This window comes from Ranitomeya imitator, chromosome 5 (genome assembly GCF_032444005.1).
Source record: "Ranitomeya imitator isolate aRanImi1 chromosome 5, aRanImi1.pri, whole genome shotgun sequence".
NCBI classification, from domain to species: Eukaryota; Metazoa; Chordata; class Amphibia; order Anura; family Dendrobatidae; genus Ranitomeya; species Ranitomeya imitator.
The window spans coordinates 706,095,298-706,123,110 of record NC_091286.1 but is presented as its reverse complement, the minus strand read 5'-3'; the positions used below and the strand labels follow the sequence as shown (position 1 = coordinate 706,123,110).

Genomic DNA, 27,813 nt, shown 5'->3' with positions numbered 1-27,813 from the left:
TGTAGTAGATCACTCAGTATGTAGAGGTTGTGCTTGTCTGTCCTCGACGAAGCAACACCAAGAACTGTTGTACTGTGAATAAGATCACTTCACCGGATGAATGAGCATTTTGCTTATTGATCGAGTGATCGGCACACTGTTTATACGGTAATATCATCATGAAATGAACACGTTTAAAATATTCATTTTTGATCATCTTTCAGCTTTGCAGAACAAGGTGAGGCAGAATTGTCTCATGGTTCCTTCTACTGTATCAAATTGTAGGGAACGTCATAAAAAATGATACTCAGGTGGTATCTAACCCCCCGAACAAGAACAAAAATGCTACTCAGGTGGTATCTAACTCCCAAGACAAGAAATGCTACTCAGGTGGTATCTAACTCCCAAGACAAGAAATGCTAGTCAGGTGGTATCTAACCCCCCGAACAAGAACAAAAATGCTACTCAGGTGGTATCTAACCACCCGAACAAGAAAAAAAATGCTACTCAGGTGTTATCTAACTTCCCAGACAAGAAATGCTACTAAGGTGGTATCTAACTCCCCAGACAAGAAATGCTACTCAGGTGGTATCTAACTCCCCAGATAAGACAAGAAATGCTACTCAGGTGGTATCTAACTCCCCAGACAAGAAATGCTACTCAGGTGGTATCTAACTCCCCAGACAAGAAATGCTACTCAGGTGGTATCTAATTCCCCAGATAAGACAAGAAATGCTACTCAGGTGGTATCTAACTCCCAAGACAAGAAATGCTACTCAGGTGGTATCTAACCCCCCGAACAAGAAAAAAAATGCTACTCAGGTGGTATCTAACACCCAAGACAAGAAATGCTACTCAGGTGGTATCTAACCCCCCGAACAAGAAAAAAAATGCTACTCAGGTGGTATCTAACACCCAAGACAAGAAATGCTACTCAGGTGGTATCCAACTCCCAAGACAAGAAATGCTACTCAGGTGGTATCTAACTCCCAAGACTAGACAAGAAATGCTCCTCAATTGGTATCTAAACCCCCTTCCATCCCGGACAAGACTGAGGATGGAGATATTAGCGAGAGTCCGGCATTTACTTATCATCAGTGGTGGATTTGCGATTTCAATGTTTTGATCCGACATGCTAGACTAGAATAGAATGATCTTCTCCCTGTCCCAAGTCCCAAGCCCTGACAGTATCTTACATGATCTAAGATTGCAAGGTGTTCTCCAAAAAAAAACCCTTCCTGGTACAACCTTCCCATCACAACAACTTGTCACCCATCAATCCTGAGAGGACAAGTAGCAGGGATCAGCCACCACCCCATCCCATGACCTGACATTTCACAGGGCTAAGTGAATCATGAGGGCTTTATTGAGAGCCCAGTGAGGAGATGGAATAATGTCTACCTATTTATGTCTTCTGACCCTCCGGGTACATTGTAAAGTCATTACTCGGTGACGTCTGAAGAACACTGTGAGAACATGGGCAGACTCTTGTGAAATGCTGCATTGTGGCGGAACAGGTTCTGCCATCTTCCTCCCTTCCTCCTTCCTTGTGTGATTGGTATATATAACAGACATGTCATGACCATCAAGATGTCTCCAGCTCTCCACTATGTCTCCAGTGGCCGGCCTCGTCCTGCTGCTCGCCTCCAGCTACGTGAGCTCGTTAGTAACACCGAAGCTCGACTCGGACACCTCAATAGCGAGCTATGGTACAGATGAAGAATTGGCTAAACCTGGTGAGTAACCAAAGTGCACATAGAGAACCTGATCTATTCGCACCAGACTTCTCTATGGAGGTGATGATATTGAAACTGTGGTTCTGTTTTGTTCAATGTCTCCATTTTGCTTAATACGCTTCTCCTCCTTAAATACATGTAAGGCTGGTTTCACATTTGCGTTTTTTGCCGCTGCGTTTTAGCGCAAAAAAAGCATGTTTTTTTCCCTATACTTAACATTAAAAACGCATGCTTTTTTTGCATGCGTTTTGCCGCCGCATGCGTCTTTTCTATGCATGCGTTGTGTTGCAGAAATGCAACATGTAGTAATTTCTAGCGGCGTTTTTTTGCCGCAAAAAAACCTATTGCTGTCAATGTAAACGCATGCGTTTTTAAGCACATGCATTTGCATGCGTTTTAATAGAAAAACACAAGAATACACACTAATAAGCCAACCCCAAACCCTAACCCTAAGGGATCCCAACCCTAACCCTAAGGGATCCTAACCCTAACCCTTAGGGTTAGGGTTAGGATCCCTTAGGGTTAGGGTTAGGGTTAGGATCTCTTAGGGTTAGGGTTAGGGATAGGGTTAAGGTTAGGGTTAGGATCCCTAGGGTTAATAGGGATCCTAACCCTAACCCTAGCTGTTTCTGTTTAAAGTGGGTTTTCTTGTTGATTTTGATGATTGGCAGCTGTCAGATACTTCTCATCATGCGTTTTAAAAACGCAAACGCAGGAAAAAACGCATGTAAATGCGTCAAAATGCCGCGTTTGTATTAAAACATGCAAAAACGCATGCGTCTAAAAAACGCGGCGTTTTAACGCGTTTACATGCGTTTTTTTCACCACATGCGTTTGCGTTTAAAACGCTGCGTTTTTAAATGCAAATGTGAAACCAGCCTAAGAGTCCATCTGGGACTAATGATGAAGAGCTGCAATCTGGGGGGAAATGTGCAGAAATTGTTCAACTTGCCTGCAGCGCCACCACAGGGGAAATGAAGTATTACACAATGGCCCATTCATATCACCAGTTCCTCTAGAGGAAAAGATGTTCCTTGTAACCGACCCATACTATGGCCCAGAGCGGAGGATCCCGAGACCCTATAGGGGAACTTCAGCTCCTTTCTTCTGTGCAAAATGCTGCTACCCCATAGCATAGTGATTCGCAGGATTTGTCTGGAACTTTCCTCCTCATAGAGACTGATCAGAGGAGTCTGTCAGGACCGATCCCTCATGAACCCGCATAGATGGTGGGTCATGAGTTTATTATTATGGAGATCCTCCAGGACGGAGTCTCTTAGGAAACCTTCAAGGCTTTTACCCACAGCCGAGGTTCCACTTACCAGCGTAGGATTTCCAGGCTCAGATGTTGTCTCCTTCTTGAATATTGGCCCCATATTTGCTCTGCGCCCGTCCTGTGGTACAGACCTTGTTGTTACGGAATCTGTGAATATTAGAAATAACGGTCTGTCTATGACGGTCAGGGCCGGCTCCAGGTTTTCATGGGCCCCGGGCGAAATAACACAGTTTGTGATGCACAGATACGGAGGAGAAATATAGGTGCGCAACACAGGGCCCAACCTGCCCCTCATCCTTTACATATGCAGACATGCGCACACACACATTATACAGACATGCGCACACACACACATTATACAGACATGCGCACACACACACATTATACAGACATGCGCACACACACATTATACAGACATGCGCACACACACATTATACAGACATGCGCACACACACATTATACAGACATGCGCACACACACATTATACAGACATGCGCACACACACATTATACAGACATGCGCACACACATTATACAGACATGCGCACACACACACATTATACATACATGCGCACACACACACACATTATACAGACATGCGCACACACATTATACAGACATGCGCACACACATTATACAGACATGCGCACACACACACATTATACAGACATGCGCACACACACATTATACAGACATGCGCACACACACACATTATACATACATGCGCACACACACACACACATTATACAGACATGCGCACACACATTATACAGACATGCGCACACACACATTATACAGACATGCGCACACACATTATACAGACATGCGCACACACACACATTATACATACATGCGCACACACACACACATTATACAGACATGCGCACACACATTATACAGACATGCGCACACACACACATTATACATACATGCGCACACACACACACATTATACAGACATGCGCACACACACACATTATACAGACATGCGCACACACACATTATACAGACATGCGCACACACACACATTATACAGACATGCGCACACACACACATTATACAGACATGCGCACACACACATTATACAGACATGCGCACACACACACATTATACATACATGCGCACACACACACACATTATACAGACATGTGCACACACACACACACACACACACATTATACAGACATGCGCACACACACATTATACAGACATGCGCACACACACACATTATACATACATGCGCACACACACACACATTATACAGACATGTGCACACACACACACACACACACATTATACAGACATGCGCACACACACACATTATACAGACATGCGCACACACACATTATACAGACATGCGCACACACATTATACAGACATGCGCACACACACACATTATACAGACATGTGCACACACACACACACATTATACAGACATGCGCACACACACATTATACATACATGCGCACACACACACATTATACAGACATGCGCACACACACACACATTATACAGACATGCGCACACACACACATTATACAGACATGCGCACACACACACACACACATTATACAGACATGCGAACACACACACACACATATTATACAGACATGCGCACACACACACACACACATTATACAGACACGCGCACACACATTATACAGACATGCGCACACACGCACACACACACACACACATTATACAGACATGCGCACACACACACATTATACAGACATGCGCACACACACACACACACACATTATACAGACATGCACACACACACACACACACACATTATACAGACATGCGAACACACACACACACATATTATACAGACATGCGCGCACACACACACACACACACACATATTATACAGACATGCGCACACACACACACACACATTATACAGACATGCGAACACACACACACACATATTATAGACATGCGCACACACACACACACATTATACAGACATGCGCACACACGCACACACACACATTATACAGACATGCGCACACACACACACACATTATACAGACACGCGCACACACATTATACAGACATGCGCACACACACACACACATATTATACAGACATGCGCACACACACACACACATTATACAGACATGCGAACACACACACACACATATTATAGACATGCGCACACACACACACACATTATACAGACATGTGCACACACACACACATTATACAGACATGCGCACACACACACATTATACATACATGCGCACACACACACACATTATACAGACATGCGCACACACACACACATTATACAGACATGCGCACACACACACACATTATACAGACATGCGAACACACACACACACACATATTATACAGACATGCGCACACACACACACATTATACAGACACGCGCACACACATTATACAGACATGCGCACATACGCACACACACACACACATTATACAGACATGCGCACACACACACATTATACAGACATGCGCACACACACACACACATTATACAGACATGCACACACAAACACACACACATTATACAGACATGCGAACACACACACACACACATATTATACAGACATGCGCACACACACACACATTATACAGACACGCGCACACACATTATACAGACATGCGCACACACACACACACACATATTATACAGACATGCGCACACACACACACACACACATTATACAGACATGCGAACACACACACACACACACATTATACAGACATGCGAACACACACACACACATATTATAGACATGCGCACACACACACACATTATACAGACATGCGCACACACGCACACACACACATTATACAGACATGCGCACACACACACACACACACATTATACAGACACGCGCACACACATTATACAGACATGCGCACACACACACACACACATATTATACAGACATGCGCACACACACACACACACATTATACAGACATGCGAACACACACACACATATTATAGACATGCGCACACACACACACACATTATACAGACATGCGCACACACGCACACACACGTTATACAGACATGCACACACACACATTATACAGACATGCGAACACACACACACACACATATTATACAGACATGCGCACACACACACACATTATACAGACACGCGCACACACATTATACAGACATGCGCACACACGCACACACACACACATTATACAGACATGCGCACACACACACATTATACAGACATGCGCACACACATACACACACACATTATACAGACATGCACACACACACACACACACATTATACAGACATGCGCACACACACACACACACATATTATACAGACATGCGCACACACACACACACACACATTATACAGACATGCGAACACACACACACATATTATAGACATGCACACACACACACACATTATACAGACATGCGCACACACGCACACACACACATTATACAGACATGCGCACACACACACACATTATACAGACATGCGCACACACACACATTATACAGACATGTGCACACACACACGCACACACACATTATACAGACATGCGCACACACACACATTATACATACATGCGCACACACACACACATTCTACAGACATGCGCACACACACACACATTATACAGACATGCGCACACACACACATTATACAGACATGCGCACACACACACACACATTATACAGACATACACACACATTATACAGACATGCGAACACACACACACACACATATTATACAGACATGCGCACACACACACACACACATTATACAGACACGCGCACACACATTATACAGACATGCGCACACACGCACACACACACACACACATTATACAGACATGCGCACACACACACATTATACAGACTTGCGCACACACACACACACATATTATACAGACATGCGCACACACACACACACACATTATACAGACACGCGCACACACATTATACAGACATGCGCACACACGCACACACACACACACACATTATACAGACATGCGCACACACACACATTATACAGACATGCGCACACACACACACATATTATACAGACATGCGCACACACACACGCACACACACATTACACAGACATGCGAACACACACACACACATATTATAGACATGCGCACACACACACACACATTATACAGACATGCGCACACACGCACACACACACATTATACAGACATGCGCACACACGCACACACACACACATTATACAGACATGCGCAAACACGCGCACACACACACATTATACAGACATGCGCACACACGCACACACACACATTATACAGACATGCGCGCACACACACATTATACAGACATGCACACACACACACACATTATACAGACATGCGCACACACGCACACACACACACATTATACAGACATGCGCAAACACGCGCACACACACACATTATACAGACATGCGCACACACGCACACACACACATTATACAGACATGCGCGCACACACACACACATTATACAGACATGCGCACACACACACACACATTATACAGACATGCGCACACACACACATATTATACAGACATGCGCACACACACATTATACAGACATGCGCACACACACACATTATACAGACATGCGCACACACACACACATTATACAGACATGCGCACACACACACACATTATACAGACATGCACACACACACACACATTATACAGACATGCGCACACACACACACTATACAGACATGCGCACACACACACATTATACAGACATGCGCACACACGCACACACACACACACATTATACAGACATGCGCACACAGCACACACACATGTGCAGACACACAGTATGCAGGCACACACATTATACAGGCATGCACACACAGTACGCAGACATGCGCAGACACTTTATGCAGACATGCACACACACACATTATACAGACATGCGCACACACACACATTATACAGACATTCGCACACAGTACGCAGACATGCGCAGACACTTTATGCAGACATGCACACACATTATGCAGACGTGCGCACACAGCACACAGACATACACACACAGCATACAGACATGCGCAGACACACAGTATGCAGATATGCACACACACACACAGTACATAGACATACACACACAGCACACACATGTGCACACAGAGTGCGCAGACATGTGAACACACACATGCAGACATGTGCACACAGTACACAGACATGTGCACACACAGCACACAGACATGCGCGCACACACGCAGTATGCAAACATGCACACACACAATACGCAGAAATGTATACACGGTACGCAGACATGTATACACGGTACGCAGACATGTATACACAGTACGCAGACATGTATACACGGTACACAGACATGTAAACACGGTACGCAGACATGTATACACGGTACGCAGACATGTATACACGGTACGCAGACATGTATACACGGTACGCAGACATACACCCATTGACATGGTATGCAGATATGCACACATACAATATGCAGACACGTACATACACAAACATATGCATAGATGCGTACACATACAGGCATGCGTACATATACATATTTGAAGACAAATTCCCCAAACCACATATAAACAGACAAATATATACACAGCTATACACACTGACATACATAGATATACACATCATACTTGCATACACACAAACATATAGACACATTAGAAATAATGTTTAGTTTGGGGAAGCTGGCAGCCAGGCCTGCTCACCTGCCCCGGCTTGTCTCGGGTCCAGCTCCTCTGACTTGTGGCTGTGAAGAGCGAGCTGCTAGTAATGACGAGGCCGCGCCAGCCCAGCACTGCGCCTTTCATTTTTCTTGTGTGTCGCCATATCTGTTTAAGTGATGGCAGCACCGACGGCCCTGCACAGCTGCTTGGGGAGCGGTCTGGGCCCCGATGGCCAGTGGCCCCCTTCTCCTTTGTCCAGGGCCCTGGCACATGCCCAGGTGTGACGGGGGCTGATGCTGGTCCTGTTCCTGCAGTACTCGGGCTCGATAATTTGTCTACTTTAGTGATTTTGAGGTGACACCATATGTCCTGCAGGTTACACCGGTGACATTTTATGGAACATTTCTGGTTTCCCAGATCAGTTGTCTGTCATGGGATTTTCTTCTGCAAGTTCTGCATATAAAAGAAGACGTATAGCAGATCAACCTTTCTCCCATCCTCTTCTACCAATTCACACTATTTCCTCCTCTCCTCCCTCTTGTATTATTTCCCCATCTCCTCCCTCTTGATTATTTCATCATCTCCTCCCTCTTGTATTATTTCCTCCTTTCCTCCCTCCTGTATTATTTCCCCATCTCCTCCCTCTTGTATTATTTCCCCATCTACTCACTCTTGTATTATTTCCTCCTTTCCTCCCTCCTGTATTATTTCCTCATCTCCTCCCTCTAGTGTTATTACCTCATCTCCTCCCTCTTGTATTATTTCCTCATCTCCTCCCTCTTGTATTATTTCCTCATCTCCTCCCTCTTGAATTATTTCCTCCTCTCCTCCCTCTTGTATTATTTCCTCCTCTCCTCCCTCTTATATTATTTCCCCATCTCCTCCCTCTTGTATTATTTCCTCATATCCTTCCTCTTGTATTATTTCCTCCTCTCCTCCCTCTTGTACTATTTCCCCATCTCCTCCCACTTATTTTATTTCTTTGTCACCTCCCTCTTATATTACTTCCATGTCTCCTCCCTCTTATATTATTTCCCCATCTCCTCCCTCTTGTATTATTTCCCCATCTCTCCCCTCTTGTTTATTTCCTCCTCTCCTCCCTCTTGTATTATTTCCTCCTCTCCTCCCTCTTGTATTATTTCCTCATATCCTCCCTCTTGTACTAATTCCCCATCTCCTCCCTCTTGTATTATTTCCTTCTCTCCTCCGTCTTGTATTATTTCCCCATCTCCTCCCTCTTGTATTATTTCCTCATCTCCCCCCTCTTGTATTATTTCCTCCTCTCCTCCCTCTTGTATTATTTCCTCCTTTCCTCCCTCTTGTCTTATTTCCCCATCTCCTCCCTCTTGTATTATTTCCCCATCTCCTCCCTCTTGTATTATTTCCTCCTTTCCTCCCTCCTGTATTATTTCCTCATCTCCTCCCTCTAGTGTTATTACTTCATCTCCTCCCTCTTGTATTATTTCCTCATCTCCTCCCTCTTGTATTATTTCCTCATCTCCTCCCTCTTGTATTATTTCCTCCTTTCCTCCCTCCTGTATTATTTCCCCATCTCCTCCCTCTTGTATTATTTCCCCATCTCCTCCCTCTTGTATTATTTCCTCCTTTCCTCCCTCCTGTTTTATTTCCTCATCTCCTCCCTCTAGTGTTATTACCTCATCTCCTCCCTCTTGTATTATTACCTCATCTCCTCCCTCTTGTATTATTTCCTCATCTCCTCCCTCTTGTATTATTTCCTCCTCTCCTCCCTCTTATATTATTTCCCCATCTCCTCCCTCTTGTCTTATTTCCTCATATCCTTCCTCTTGTATTATTTCCATGTCTCCTCCCTCTTGTATTATTTCCTCCTCTCCTCCCTCTTGTACTATTTCCCCATCTCCTCCCACTTATTTTATTTCTTTGTCACCTCCCTCTTATATTATTTCCATGTCTCCTCCCTCTTATATTATTTCCCCATCTCCTCCCTCTTGTATTATTTCCCCATCTCCCCCCTCTTGTTTATTTCCTCCTCTCCTCCCTCTTGTATTATTTCCTCCTCTCCTCCCTCTTGTATTATTTCCTCATATCCTCCCTCTTGTACTAATTCCCCATCTCCTCCCTCTTATATTATTTCCTCATCTCCTCCCTCTTGTATTATTTCCCCATCTCCCCCCTCTTGTATTATTTCCTCCTCTCCTCCCTCTTGTATTATTTCCTTCTCTCCTCCGTCTTGTATTATTTCCCCATCTCCTCCCTCTTGTATTATTTCCCCATCTCCCCCCTCTTGTATTATTTCCTCCTCTCCTCCCTCTTGTATTATTTCCTTCTCTCCTCCCTCTTGTATTATTTCCCCATCTCCTCCCTCTTGTATTATTTCCTCCTCCCCTCCCTCTTGTATTATTTCCTTCTCTCCTCCCTCTTGTATTATTTCCCCATCTCCTCCCTCTTGTATTATTTCCCCATCTCCTCCCTCTTATATTATTTCCTCATCTCCTCCCTCTTGTATTATTTCCCCATCTCCCCCCTCTTGTATTATTTCCTCCTCTCCTCCCTCTTGTATTATTTACCTCTCTCCTCCCTCTTGTATTATTTCCCCATCTCCTCCCTCTTGTATTATTTCCTCCTCTCCTCCCTCTTGTACTATTTCCCCATCTCCTCCCACTTATTTTATTTCTTTGTCACCTCCCTCTTATATTATTTCCATGTCTCCTCCCTCTTATATTATTTCCCCATCTCCCCCCTCTTGTTTATTTCCTCCTCTCCTCCCTCTTGTATTATTTCCTCCTCTCCTCCCTCTTGTATTATTTCCTCCTCTCCTCCCTCTTGTATTGTTTCCTCCTCTCCTCCCTCTTGTATTATTTCCTCCTTTCCTCCCTCTTGTACTATTTCCCCATCTCCTCCCTCTAATATTATTTCCTTCTCTCCTCCCTCTTGTATTATTTCCCCATCTCCTCCCTTTTATATTATTTCCACGTCTCCTCTCTCTTGTGCTATTTCTTTGTCACCTCCCTCTTGTATTATTTCTTTGTCACCTCCCTCTTGTATAATTTCTTTGTCACCACCCTCTTGTATTATTTCCACGTCTCCTCCCTCTTGTATTATTTCCTCCTCTCCTCCCTCTTGTATTATTTCCTCATCTCCTCCCTCTTGTATTATTTCCCCATCTCCCCCCTCTTGTATTATTTCCTCCTCTCCTCCCTCTTGTGTTATTTCCTTCTCTCCTCCGTCTTGTATTATTTCCCCATCTCCTCCCTCTTGTATTATTTCCTCATCTCCCCCCTTTTGTATTATTTCCTCCTCTCCTCCCTCTTGTATTATTTTCTTCTCTCCTCCCTCTTGTCTTATTTCCCCATCTCCTCCCTCTTGTATTATTTCCTCTTCTCCTCCCTCTTGTATTATTTCCTTCTCTCCTCCCTCTTGTATTATTTCCCCATCTCCTCCCTCTTGTATTATTTCCCCATCTCCTCCCTCTTATATTATTTCCTCATCTCCTCCCTCTTGTATTATTTCCCCATCTCCCCCCTCTTGTATTATTTCCTCCTCTCCTCCCTCTTGTATTATTTCCTTCTCTCCTCCCTCTTGTATTATTTCCTCCTCTCCTCCCTCTTGTACTATTTCCCCATCTCCTCTCACTTATTTTATTTCTTTGTCACCTCCCTCTTATATTATTTCCATGTCTCCTCCCTCTTATATTATTTCCCCATCTCCCCCCTCTTGTTTATTTCCTCCTCTCCTCCCTCTTGTAGTAATTCCTCCTCTCCTCCCTCTTGTATTATTTCCTCCTTTCCTCCCTCTTGTACTATTTCCCCATCTCCTCCCTCTAATATTATTTCCTTCTCTCCTCCCTCTTGTATTATTTCCCCATCTCCTCCCTTTTATATTATTTCCACGTCTCCTCTCTCTTGTGCTATTTCTTTGTCTCCTCCCTCTTGTATTATTTCTTTGTCACCTCCCTCTTGTATTATTTCTTTGTCATCACCCTCTTGTATTATTTCCACGTCTCCTCCCTCTTGTATTATTTCCTTCTCTCCTCCCTCTTGTATTATTTCCCCATCTCCTCCCTTTTATATTATTTCCACGTCTCCTCTCTCTTGTGCTATTTCTTTGTCACCTCCCTCTTGAATTATTTCTTTGTCACCTCCCTCTTGTATTATTTCTTTGTCACCTCCCTCTTGTATTATTTCTTTGTCATCACCCTCTTGTATTATTTCCACGTCTCCTCCCTCTTGTATTATTTCCTCCTCTCCTCCCTCTTGTATTATTTCCTCATATCCTCCCTCTTGTACTAATTCCCCATCTCCTCCCTCTTATATTATTTCCTCATCTCCTCCCTCTTGTATTATTTCCCCATCTCCCCCCTCTTGTATTATTTCCTCCTCTCCTCCCTCTTGTATTATTTCCTTCTCTCCTCCGTCTTCTATTATTTCCCCATCTCCTCCCTCTTGTATTATTTCCTCATCTCCCCCCTCTTGTATTATTTCCTCCTCTCCTCCCTCTTGTATTATTTCCTTCTCTCCTCCCTCTTGTATTATTTCCCCATCTCCTCCCTCTTGTATTATTTCCTCCTCTACTCCCTCTTGTATTATTTCCTTCTCTCCTCCGTCTTGTATTATTTCCCCATCTCCTCCCTCTTGTCTTATTTCCCCATCTCCTCCCTCTTGTATTATTTCCTTCTCTCCTCCCTCTTGTATTATTTCCCCATCTCCTCCCTCTTGTGTTATTTCCCCATCTCCTCCCTCTTATATTATTTCCTCATCTCCTCCCTCTTGTATTATTTCCCCATCTCCCCCCTCTTGTATTATTTCCTCTTCTCCTCCCTCTTGTATTATTTCCTTCTCTCCTCCCTCTTGTATTATTTCCCCATCTCCTCCCTCTTGTATTATTTCCCCATCTCCTCCCTCTTATATTATTTCCTCATCTCCTCCCTCTTGTATTATTTCCCCATCTCCCCCCTCTTGTATTATTTCCTCCTCTCCTCCCTCTTGTACTATTTCCCCATCTCCTCCCACTTATTTTATTTCTTTGTCACCTCCCTCTTATATTATTTCCATGTCTCCTCCCTCTTATATTATTTCCCCATCTCCTCCCTCTTGTTTATTTCCTCCTCTCCTCCCTCTTGTATTATTTCCTCCTCTCCTCCCTCTTGTATTGTTTCCTCCTCTCCTCCCTCTTGTATTATTTCCTCCTTTCATCCCTCTTGTACTATTTCCCCATCTCCTCCCTCTAATATTATTTCCTTCTCTCCTCCCTCTTGTATTATTTCCTCCTTTCCTCCCTCTTGTACTATTTCCCCATCTCCTCCCTCTAATATTATTTCCTTCTCTCCTCCCTTATATATTATTTCCACGTCTCCTCTCTCTTGTGCTATTTCTTTGTCACCTCCCTCTTGTATTATTTCTTTGTCACCTCCCTCTTGTGTTATTTCTTTGTCACCACCCTCTTGTATTATTTCCACGTCTCCTCCCTCTTGTATTATTTCCTTCTCTCCTCCCTCTTGTATTATTTCCCCATCTCCTCCCTTTTATATTATTTCCACGTCTCCTCTCTCTTGTGCTATTTCTTTGTCACCTCCCTCTTATATTATTTCTTGGTCACCTCCCTCTTGTATTATTTCTTTTTCACCTCCCTCTTGTATTATTTCTTGGTCACCTCCCTTTTGTCTTAGTTCCTCGTCCGCCCACTTGTTTATTTTATGATTTCCTCGCTGCTGCCGTTTTGCTTCAATTCTCTTTTTGTCATTTATTGTGCAGGAATATTACAGTGTAATATGTAATATGTTATTTATTGTGGGACTGAAACTTTTACAAAACTGTCAAAATTTATAGAGAAAACAAAGTAAAAAATTCTATAACTCCGAATGTTTAGTCCGGCATAAGAGCGAAGCTCCACAATGATGGCGGCTTTGTCTATAATCATCTAACTTCTTATCTCTTTCATGGAATTCTCTAAGTAAAAATTAAAGAACAATTCAAAATATGCTGTTTCGCATTCATAATCCAAAAAATAGAATGAAGTGATTAAAAAAATGTTACATTCCATCAAATATTATTAACTGCCCATAAAAAATAAGACATGAGAAGAGTCTCACAATGGAAGTGGGGGCAACACAACTAAAACAAAGTCAGAACACCCCCTACCTCCAAAAAAATAATGATAATGTTTCACCGTGACAGGCTTTATCAGGGGACTGAGACTAGAAGCCTCAGATGAAGCCTGCCATGGCGAAACATGGCGAGAAGCTAAGATCAGATCTTAAATCAGCCCTAATAATGATAATGTTTCGCCATGACAGGCTTTATCAGGGGACTGAGACTAGAAGCCTCAGATGAAGCCTGCCATGGCGAAACATGGCGAGAAGCTAAGATCAGATCTTAAACCAGCCCTAATAATTATAATGCTTCGCCATGACAGGCTTTATCAGGGGACTGAGACTAGAAGCCTCAGATGAAACCTGCCATGGCGAAACATGGCGAGAAGCTAAGATCAGATCTTAAACCAGCCCTAATAATTATAATGTTTCGCCATGACAGGCTTTATCAGGGGACTGAGACTAGAAGCCTCAGATGAAGCCTGCCATGGCGAAACATGGCGAGAAGCTAAGATCACATCTTAAATCAGCCCTAAAGGGTTTTGTTTGTTTGCTGTTGAATAACAAATGTCCGACTCTCACTGCTTCTTGCATCTTGTTTAGGGTTTATTTTAGAGAAGCTGGGGTCTTGCCCCGCCGACGTGGACTACCCAAAATGTAATCCCCTAATAAAGGTCAAGCCTGAATGTTCACAAGACAAAGACTGCAAAGGGAAGAGGAAATGCTGCACCTCGGGGTGCACACAGCGCTGCCTGCTGCCTCTACAACGTAAGTACAAGACGTGGAAGCCATAAAGTAGGTGACCCCTCACTGGGCGGGGGCTTCTATATCCAGAGACCCTCACTAATCGGAAACACAGAGGTCAGAACATTGGGGATAACCACAGGGAGCAGTATTATAGTTACTACTGGTGACCACAGGAGGCAGTATTATAGATACTACTAGTGACCACAGGGGGCACTATTATAGATACTATTAGTGACCACAGGGGGCAGTATTATAGATACTATTAATGACCACAGGGGGCAGTATTATAGATACTATTAGTGACCACAGGGGGCAGTATTATAGATACTATTAGTGACCACAGGGGGCAGTATTATAGATACTATTAATGACCACAGGGGACAGTATTATAGATACTATTAGTGACCACAGGGGGCAGTATTATAGATACTATTAATGACCACAGGGGGCAGTATTATAGATACTATTAGTGACCACAGGGGGCAGTATTATAGATACTATTAGTGACCACAGGGGGCAGTATTATAGATACTACTAGTGACCACAGGGGGCAGTATTATAATTACTACTGGTGACCACAGGGGGCAGTATTATAGATACTATTAGTGACCACAGGGGGCAGTATTATAGATACTATTAGTGACCACAGGGGGCAGTATTATAGATACTATTAGTGACCACAGAGAGCAGTATTATAGATACTATTAATGACCACAGGGGCCAGTATTATAGATACTATTAGTGACCACAGGGGGCAGTATTATAGATACTACTGGTGACCACAGGGGGCAGTATTATAGATACTATTAGTGACCACAGGGGGCAGTATTATAGATACTATTAATGACCACAGGGGGCAGTATTATAGATACTATTAGTGACCACAGGGGGCAGTATTATAGATACTACTAGTGACCACAGGGGGCAGTATTATAGATACTATTAATGACCACAGGGGGCAGTATTATAGATACTATTAGTGACCACAGGGGGCAGTATTATAGATACTATTAGTGACCACAGGGGGCAGTATTATAGATACTATTAGTGACCACAGGGGGCAGTATTATAATTACTACTGGTGTCCACAGGGGGCAGTATTATAGATACTACTAGTGACCACAGGGGGCAGTATTATAGATACTATTAGTGACCTGAGGGGGCAGTATTATAATTACTACTGGTGACCACAGGGGGCAGTATTATAGATACTATTAGTGACCACAGGGGGCAGTATTATAGATACTACTAGTGACCACAGGGGGCAGTATTATAATTACTACTGGTGTCCACAGGGGGCAGTATTATAGATACTATTAGTGACCACAGGGGGCAGTATTATAGATATTACTAGTGACCACAGGGGGCAGTATTATAGATACTACTGGTGACCAGAGTGGGCAGTATTATAATTACTACTGGTGACCACAGGGGGGCAGTATTATAGATACTACTGGTGGCCAGAGGGGGCAGTATTATAGATACTACTGGTGACCACAGGGGGCAGTATTATAGATACTACTAGTGACCACAGGGGACAGTATTATAGATACTACTAGTGATCACAGGGGGCAGTATTATAGATACTACTGGTGACCAGAGGGGGCAGTATTATAATTACTACTGGTGACCACAGGGGGCAGTATTATAGATACTACAGGTGACCACAGGGGGCAGTATTATAGATACTACTGGTGACCACAGGGGGCAGTATTATAGATACTACTAGTGATCACAGGGGACAGTATTATAATTACTACTGGTGACCACAGGGGGCAGTATTATAGATACTACTAGTGACCACAGGGGGCAGTATTATAGATACTACTAGTGATCACAGGGGGCAGTATTATAGATACTACTGGTGACCAGAGGGGGCAGTATTATAGATACTACTAGTGACCACAGGGGGCAGTATTATAGATACTACTGGTGACCACAGGGGGGCAGTATTATAGATACTACTGGTGACCAGAGGGGGCAGTATTACAGATACTACTAGTGACCACAGGGGGCAGTATTATAATTACTACTGGTGATCACAGGGGGCAGTATTATAGTTACTACTAGTGACCACAGGGGGCAGTATTATAGATACTACTGGTGACCACAGGGGGCAGTATTATAGATACTACTGGTGACCACAGGGGGCAGTATTATAGATACTACTAGTGACCACAGGGGGCAGTATTATAATTACTACTGGTGACCACAGGGGGCAGTATTATAGATACTATTAATGACCACAGGGGGCAGTATTATAGATACTATTACTGACCACAGGGGGCAGTATTATAGATACTATTAGTGACCACAGGGGGCAGTATTATAGATACTATTAGTGACCACAGGGGGCAGTATTATAATTACTACTGGTGTCCACAGGGGGCAGTATTATAGATACTACTAGTGACCACAGGGGGCAGTATTATAGATACTATTAGTGACCAGAGGGGGCCGTATTATAATTATTACTGGTGACCACAGGGGGCAGTATTATAGATACTATTAGTGACCACAGGGGGCAGTATTATAATTACTACTGGTGTCCACAGGGGGCAGTATTATAGATACTATTAGTGACCACAGGGGGCAGTATTATAGATACTACTAGTGACCACAGGGGGCAGTATTATAGATACTACTGGTGACCAGAGGGGGCAGTATTATAATTACTACTGGTGACCACAGGGGGCAGTATTATAGATACTACTGGTGACCAGAGGGGGCAGTATTATAATTACTACTGGTGACCACATGGGGCAGTATTATAGATACTACTAGTGACCACAGGGGGCAGTATTATAGATACTACTGGTGACCAGAGGGGGCAGTATTATAGATACTACTAGTGACCACAGGGGGCAGTATTATAGATACTACTAGTGACCACAGGAGACAGTATTATAGATACTACTAGTGATCACAGGGGGCAGTATTATAGATACTACTGGTGACCAGAGGGGGCAGTATTATAATTACTACTGGTGACCACAGGGGGCAGTATTATAGATACTACTAGTGACCACAGGGGGCAGTATTATAGATACTACTAGTGACCAGAGGGGGCAGTATTATAATTACTACTGGTGACCACAGGGGGCAGTATTATAGATACTACTAGTGACCAGAGGGGGCAGTATTATAATTACTACTGGTGACCACAGGCAGCAGTATTATAGATACTACTAGTGACCACAGGGGGCAGTATTATAGATACTACTGATGACCACAGGGGGCAGTATTATAGATACTATTAGGGACCACAGGGGGCTGTATTATAGATACTACTAGTGACCACAGGGGGCAGTATTATAGATACTACTGGTGACCAGAGGGGGCAGTATTATAATTACTACTGGTGACCACAGGGGGCAGTATTATAGATACTATTAGTGACCACAGGGGGCAGTATTATAGATACTACTAGTGACCACAGGGCGCAGTATTATAGATACTACTAGTGACCACAGGGGGCAGTATTATAGACACTATTAGTGACCACAGGGGGCAGTATTATAGATACTACTAGTGACCAGAGGGGGCAGTATTATAGATACTACTAGTGACCACAGGGGGCAGTATTATAGATACTACTAGTGACCACAGGGGGCAGTATTATAGATACTACTAGTGACCAGAGGGGGCAGTATTATAGATACTACTAGTGATCACAGGGGGCAGTATTATAGATACTACTAGTGACCACAGGGGGCAGTATTATAGATACTACTAGTGATCACAGGGGGCAGTATTATAGATACTACTGGTGACCAGAGGGGGCAGTATTATAGATACTACTAGTGATCACAGGGGACAGTATTATAATTACTACTTGTGACCACAGGGGGCAGTATTATAGATACTACTAGTGACCACAGGGGGCAGTATTATAGATACTACTAGTGATCACAGGGGGCAGTATTATAGATACTACTGGTGACCAGAGGGGGCAGTATTATAGATACTACTAGTGACCACAGGGGGCAGTATTATAGATACTACTGGTGACCACAGGGGGACAGTATTATAGATACTACTGGTGACCAGAGGGGGCAGTATTATAATTACTACTGGTGATCACAGGGGGCAGTATTATAGTTACTACTAGTGACCACAGGGGGCAGTATTATAGATACTACTGGTGACCACAGGGGGCAGTATTATAGATACTACTAGTGATCACAGGGGGCAGTATTATAGATACTACTAGTGACCACAGGGGGCAGTATTATAGTTACTACTGGTGATCACAGGGGGCAGTATTATAGATACTAGTAGTGACCACAGGGGGCAGTATTATAGTTACTACTGGTGACCACAGGGGGCAGTATATAGTTACTACTGGTGATCACAGGGGGCAGTATTATAGTTACCATTAGTCACCACGGGGGGCAGTATTATAGTTTCCATTGGCGACTACAGGGGTAGTATTATAGTTACCATTGGTGACCACAGGGGGCAGTAATATAGTTACCATTGGTGACCACTGGGGGCAGTATTATAGTTACCATTGGTGACCACAGGGGGGCAGTATTATAGTTATCATTGGTGACCACAGGGGGGCAGTATTATAGTTGCCATTGGTGACCACAGGGGGCAGTTTTATACTTACCATTGGTGACCACAGGGGGCAGTATTATAGTTACCATTGGTGACCATGGGGGCAGTATTATAGTTACCATTGGTGACCACTGAAGGCAGTATTATAGTTACCATTGGTGACCACGGGGGGCAGTATTATAGTTACCATTGGTGACCATGGGGGGCAGAATTATAGTTACCATTGGTGACCACAGGGAGCAGTATTATAGTTACCATTGGTGACCACAGGGGGCAGTATTATAGTTACCATTGGTGACCATGGGGGGCAGTATTAGAGTTACCATTGGTGACCACAGGGGGCAGTATTATAGTTACCATTGGTGACCATGGGGGGCAGTATTATAGTTACCATTGGTGACCATGGGGGGCAGAATTATAGTTACCATTGGTGACCACAGGGAGCAGTATTATAGTTACCATTGGTGACCACAGGGGGCAGTATTATAGTTACCATTGGTGACCATGGGGGGCAGTATTAGAGTTACCATTGCTGACCATGGGGGGCAGTATTATAGTTACCATTGGTGACCATGGGGGGCAGTATTATAGTTACCATTGGTGACCGTGGGGGGCAGTATTATAGTTACCATTGGTGACCACAGGGGGTAGTTTTATAGTTACCATTTGTGACCACAGGGGGCAGTATTATAGTTCCCATTGGTGACCACAGGGGCAGTATTATAGTTACCATTGGTGACCACAGGGGGCAGTATTATAGTTACCATTGGTGACCACAGGGGGGCAGTATTATAGTTATCATTGGTGACCACAGGGGGGCAGTATTATAGTTACCATTGGTGACCACAGGGGGCAGTATAAGGCCGGGGTCACACTAGACCGTAATACGGACGAGTGCAATGCGATAAAAAATCGCATAGCACTCATCCCAATGGTAATCTATGGGGCAGCTCCCATCATCCGATATTTTCTCGGCCGAATTCAGGATCCGAGTGAAATCGCAGCATGCTGCGATTGTCAGCGTTTCGCGGCCGAGAATCGCCAATGAAAGTCTATGGAAGCCCCAAAAATACGGATCACACACGGACCAGCAGTGTGACTTGCGAGAAATACGCAGCGGTGTTAGAGAGAAAAGCCGGTAATTCATTGCGGTGTACAGTAAAATCACACTGACAGGTTACAGTAGAATAGGTATAATAAATGTGTACACATAGAATAGGTATATATATATATATATGTCAGTGAGACACATATATGTATATATACAGTGGGGCAAAAAAGTATTTAGTCAGTCAGCAATAGTGCAAGTTCCACCACTTAAAAAGATGAGAGGCGTCTGTAATTTACATCATAGGTAGACCTCAACTATGGGAGACAAACTGAGAAAAAAAAATCCAGAAAATCACATTGTCTGTTTTTTTAACATTTTATTTGCATATTATGGTGGAAAATAAGTATTTGGTCAGAAACAAACAATCAAGATTTCTGGCTCTCACAGACCTGTACCTTCTTCTTTAAGAGTCTCCTCTTTCCTCCACTCATTACCTGTAGTAATGGCACCTGTTTAAACTTGTTATCAGTATAAAAAGACACCTGTGCACACCCTCAAACAGTCTGACTCCAAACTCCACTATGGTGAAGACCAAAGAGCTGTCAAAGGACACCAGAAACAAAATTGTAGCCCTGCACCAGGCTGGGAAGACTGAATCTGCAATAGCCAACCAGCTTGGAGTGAAGAAATCAATAGTGGGAGCAATAATTAGAAAATGGAAGACATACAAGACCACTGATAATCTCCCTCGATCTGGGGCTCCACGCAAAATCCCACCCCGTGGGGTCAGAATGATCACAAGAACGGTGAGCAAAAATCCCAGAAACACGCGGGGGGACCTAGTGAATGAACTGCAGAGAGCTGGGACCGATGTAACAAGGCCTACCATAAGTAACACACTACGCCACCATGGACTCAGATCCTGCAGTGCCAGACGTGTCCCACTGCTTAAGCCAGTACATGTCCAGGCCCGTCTGAAGTTTGCTAGAGAGCATTTGGATGATCCAGAGGAGTTTTGGGAGAATGTCCTATGGTCTGATGAAACCAAACTGGAACTGTTTGGTAGAAACACAACTTGTCGTGTTTGGAGGAAAAAGAATACTGAGTTGCATCCATCAAACACCATACCTACTGTAAAGCATGGTGGTGGAAACATCATGCTTTGGGGCTGTTTCTCTGCAAAGGGGCCAGGACGACTGATCCGGGTACACGAAAGAATGAATGGGGCCATGTATCGTGAGATTTTGAGTGCAAACCTCCTTCCATCAGCAAGGGCATTGAAGATGAAACGTGGCTGGGTCTTTCAACATGACAATGATCCAAAGCACACCGCCAGGGCAACGAAGGAGTGGCTTCGTAAGAAACATTTCAAGGTCCTGGAGTGGCCTAGCCAGTCTCCAGATCTCAACCCTATAGAAAACCTTTGGAGGGAGTTGAAAGTCCGTGTTGCCAAGCGAAAAGCCAAAAACATCACTGCTCTAGAGGAGATCTGCATGGAGGAATGGGCCAACATACCAACAACAGTGTGTGGCAACCTTGTGAAGACTTACAGAAAACGTTTGACCTCTGTCATTGCCAACAAAGGATATATTACAAAGTATTGAGATGAAATTTTGTTTCTGACCAAATACTTATTTTCCACCATAATATGCAAATAAAATGTTAAAAAAACAGACAATGTGATTTTCTGGAATTTTTTTTCTCAGTTTGTCTCCCATAGTTGAGGTCTACCTATGATGTAAATTACAGACGCCTCTCATCTTTTTAAGTGGTGGAACTTGCACTATTGCTGACTGACTAAATACTTTTTTGCCCCACTGTATTAATATTTATTCCAGCGCGATATAGCAGAAAGCCGGTAATTCAATTGCCGGCTTTTGCTTTCTCCTTCCTAAACCCGACATGATATGAGACCTGGTTACATACAGTAAACCATCTCATATCCCCATTTTTTTGCATATTCCACACTACTAATGTTAGTAGTGTGGCTATGCAAAATTTGGCCGTTCTACCTAGTAAATTAAGGGGTTAAATGGCGGAAAAAATTGGCGTGGGCTCCCGCACAATTTTCTCCGCCAGAGTAGTAAAGCCAGTGACTGAGGGCAGATATTAATAGCCTGGAGAGGGTCCATGGTTATTGGCCCCCCCCCCTGGCTAAAAACACCTGCCCCCAGCCACCCCAGAAAAGGCACATCTGGAAGATGCGCCTATTCTGGCACTTGGCCACTCTCTCCCCATTCCCGTGTAGCGGTGGGATATGGGGTAATGAAGGGTTAATGCCACCTTGCTATTGTAAGGTGACATTAAGCCAAATTAATAATGGAGAGGCGTCAATTATGACACCTATCCATTATTAATCCAATTGAATGAAAGGGTTAAATAAAAGACAAACACATTATTTAAAATTATTTTAATGAAATAAAAACAATGATTGTTGGAGTATTTAATTCTACGCCCAATCCAGTCACTGAAGACCCTCGTTCTGTAAGTAAAAAAACATAATAAACCACCAATATACTTACCCTCCGCAGATCTGTAACGTCCAACGATGTAAATCCATCTGAAGGGGTTAAAATATTTTGCAGCCAGGAGCTTTGCTAATGCAATGCTGCTCCTTGCTGCAAAACCCCGGGGAATGAAGCTAAATATAGGTCAATGATCTATATTTAGCTTCATTTGCGGTGAGGCGCCCTCTGCTGGTTGTCCTCTTATGATCTCGAGCCTGGGAGCTTTCTAGGTAAGTTCCCACGATCTATGAACAGCCAGCAGAGGGCGCCTCACCGCAAATGAAGCTAAATATAGATCATTGATCTATATTTAGCCTCATTCCCCGGGGTTTTGCAGCAAGGAGCAGCATTGCATTAGCAAAGCTCCTGGCTGCAAAATATTTTAACCCCTTCAGATGGATTTACATCGTTGGACGTTACAGATCTGCGGAGGGTAAGTATATTGGTGGTTTATTATGTTTTTTTACTTACAGAACGAGGGTCTTCAGTGACTGGATTGGGCGTAGAATAAAATACTCCAACAACCATTGTTTTTATTTCATTAAAATAATTTTAAATAATGTGTTTGTCTTTTATTTAACCCTTTCATTCAATTGGATTAATAATGGATAGGTGTCATAATTGACGACTCTCCATTATTAATTAGGCTTAATGTCACCTTACAAAAGCAAGGTGGCATTAACCCTTCATTACCCCATATCCCACCGCTACACGGGAATGGGAAGAGAGTGGCCAAGTGCCAGAATAGGCGCATCTTCCAGATGTGCCTTTTCTGGGGTGGCTGGGGGCAGATGTTTTTAGCCAGGGGGGGGGGGCAATAACCGTGGACCCTCTCCAGGCTATTAATATCTGCCCTCAGTCACTGGCTTTACTACTCTGGCGGAGAAAATTGCGCAGGAGCCCACGCCAATTTTTTCCGCCATTTAACCCCATAATTTAATAGCTAGAACGGCCAAATTTTGCAGATACACACTACTGACATTAGTAGTGTGGAATATGCAAAAAAAATGGGGAGAAGACATGGTTTACTGTATGTAACCAGGTCTCATATCATGTCGGGTTTAGGAAGGAGAAAGCAAAAGCCGATAATTGAATTACCGGCTTTCAAGCTGTATAGCACTGGAATAAATAATAATATATATACATATATGTGTCTACTGACATATATATATATATATATAGACAGTATATATGTTTGTTTGTTTTTGACACATGGATCCCTTGTATTGGCGTATGTTGGTTTTGCAAGCCTGCGATAAAAACACGCAGTACGGATGCCATACGGATGTCACACGGATCATTTGATGCGAGAAAATCGCATCCTCGCACTGCACTCGGATCACTGTTTTCTAAAAATTTTTGCGATTCTCCTCCGTCAAAAACGGACCGTTTTTTTATACGTTGTGTGTGTCCCCGGCCTTATAGTTACCATTGGTGACCACAGGGGGCAGTATTATCGTTACCATTGGTGACCACAGGGGGCAGTATTATTTCCATTATTATGTAGTGATAAGAAGGGATTATCGTCTTGTGTTTTCTCTCTGCAGCTAAGCTGAACCCCTGCCCGTGTTTCGACGATTCGATGTGTATCTATGTGAAGCCCGCGCCTTATGAGTGCCACAGCGATAGTCAGTGCCAAGGAACCGACCGCTGCTGCTTTAGTAAATGCCGCTATCAGTGCACCTCGACAGTGACAGGTGAGGACATGGCGGCCGTGGTCTCACTTCTCGGTCAGTCCTTTGGACTGATAACATATGTTGGTGATGGGACAATAACTCTCAGCTTTATGGAGATGCAAAAGGAAAAAAAAGGAGGCGAAAGTGAGGCGGGAGTGAAATGCTGATCCTCCTATGGTGCTGAGAGTACCTGCAGAGAGCTGGGTGGGACTGCGGGGTCCGCTCTACTCCCCTATAAGTAGGCAGAGAAATCTATCCTGGGGGGTGTCATGGCGTGTCGCACTACATCAGGTCTCATCACACCATTGTTTCGCCTTCCGAAATGTAACATGACTTCTTCAGATGAGCAAATCTATTCATAGGACTCTGATCGACAGGCCGCCAGAAAGAAGCGGGGCCGACCTGCACCCTACCTGCGCCCTGTCTGCATGTCTTCTGATTAGTAGGTTCAGAATGGCGTCATGTGTTCATTAAACCTCAATGAAGACGTCGCACCTACAAATCAAAGAGACAACATGGCTCCCCGCAGACAGATTCCCAGAGCTTCACCTCTGCAGACTGCTGACTTTGTCACACAACCAGGGCTCTGCAGATCGATTTCCCGATTTCTTGTGGTTTCTAATTATTGTGCTGCTCATTTTAAAGTGGTGGTCAGAAAAAATACAAATATAGCAGTAAATGTGATTAAAAAAACTTTTCTCAGGTTTTCCATACAATCTAGAGATATATAAGCAGCCATACATGAGCAGTACAGTGGTCATGAGTCTAGCTACTTCTGTCATTGCTCCCAAATGGCAGTATGAGGAGAGAGGAAAGCATCTACATGCTCATGGAGGGCAGATCATATACCTGTAGATAGGGAGGAAAGCGCAGAGACTGTAGAAGGTGGAAGAGAATGATATAGGTTGTAGAGAGGAGACCACCCATGATAGATTCTGCAGAGTGGAATACAAGGCATGTGCTCCTCACCATCACTGCATTCTAGGAGCTCGGTCTGACCGGAGGCTGCTCTGTCTCTTGTAGTGAAGCCCGGACAGTGTCCAGCACCAAAGAAGAAAATCATTGCGACGGCGTGTGCACAGGACAGCGACTGCACCGGGGATAAGAAATGCTGCGAACAGAAAGGACTGAAATGTGTGAAGCCAGAAAAAGGTAATGCCAGATACACGAGTGACCGGATGTTACCAGGAATGACGCTTTGTCACCATGGGGCTGCTGTTTGTAGCTTTATTGCCTGGGGCAGAATATGTCCTCGGGGAGATCATTAGGCCAACCACCCCAACGCCCCGCTGTAAAGTGCCCCGATCTGCAGCCACCCTCCAGTAGCCACTCCGTGCGCCCTTCCATGTCTTCCTGCCATTGTCCTAGTGGATCTTTTTCTTATTTTGCTCTTTGCTCTCCCGTCTTGGGTCGGGTTTTCTCTGCATCTCTACTCATCTTCATGGCCACACAACACAACCACTTAGCAAGACCCCAAGGGTAGCAGTTAAATTTGGGGTCTTTATGTAGTTCACCTTAAAACGACAATCGTAGAACATATTCAGCTCCACCTTCCATCCTTGAGGGTTGGGACACCACGATGAGGCGCAGTCTTCATGGGTTCAATGTGCACAAAGTGATGGTGCTGTCTAATGTTACAGAGCTATGAACAGAACTTAACACCTAAGAAAATGGGATCAGCCGCTCACCGAGGTCCTCGATAACTCTACGGAAGCCACAACTCCACTCCACTAACAGGCGTCCACTTAGAGTACACGTCTTACACATATTAAGTGGATATTCCTACATAACTCACACTCGGCCCTCAAGGGCCACTAACCCCCTTCTGTCGCCAACAATTTCACTTTATTTTATTTATTTATTTTTTTTATCTAAGTACCGTCGTGGGTGACAGCTCAATTATTTTTTTTATTGGATGAGTAACTTTGAACAACATTTCTCATACTGTCACATAATATGCTAAAAAAAAATAGTAGTGACAAGTGCATTTCATTTGTGTGCAGTAGAAATGTCCTGTTACCATTATTTTTCAGTTCAGTGGGGATTTTTTTTGGGGGGGATATGCAACTAGAGATGAGTGGGTCAGCCATTGTAATGAATCCCCAAAGAAGTTAAGAAGTTATTATCTGGGGGCTCTCCAGACCCCACAGTATAATAAACAGAGGATGTAAGAAAAGAAAAAATTCTTTATACTCACCTCAACACTCACATCTCCAGCACCTCCACTACTCCTCATCACAGGTCCAGTCCTCATCACATCTCACATCTCGAGCCCCTCCACTACTCCCCGTCACCCGTCCAGTCCTTGTCATATCTCCGGCCCCTCCACTACTCCCTGTCACCCGTCCAGTCCTTGTCATATCTCCAGCCCCTCCACTACTCCCCGTCACCCGTCCAGTCCTTGTCATATCTCCGGCCCCTCCACTACTCCCTGTCACCCGTCCAGTCCTTGTCATATCTCTGGCCCCTTCACTACTCCTTGTCACCTGTCCGATCCTCATTATACCTTCAGCCCCTCCACTGTTGTGAATTCTGTTGTCA

The 27,813-nt window shown here is 44.0% G+C and overlaps 1 protein-coding gene across 1 annotated transcript in view; it reads left to right on the top strand.

Annotated features, from left to right (window-relative positions):
* The first annotated feature begins 1,527 nt into the window (after positions 1-1,527).
* The window catches only part of LOC138638876 (uncharacterized), a 41,497-nt gene continuing 15,211 nt past the window's right edge, over positions 1,528-27,813 (top strand). Inside the window, exons 1-4 of the mRNA XM_069728579.1 lie at positions 1,528-1,715; positions 15,332-15,496; positions 25,144-25,293; positions 26,296-26,424. Of these exons, the coding sequence (XP_069584680.1) occupies positions 1,589-1,715; positions 15,332-15,496; positions 25,144-25,293; positions 26,296-26,424 (571 nt within the window). The 5' untranslated portion in view covers positions 1,528-1,588. The remainder of the gene's footprint in view (positions 1,716-15,331; positions 15,497-25,143; positions 25,294-26,295; positions 26,425-27,813) is intronic.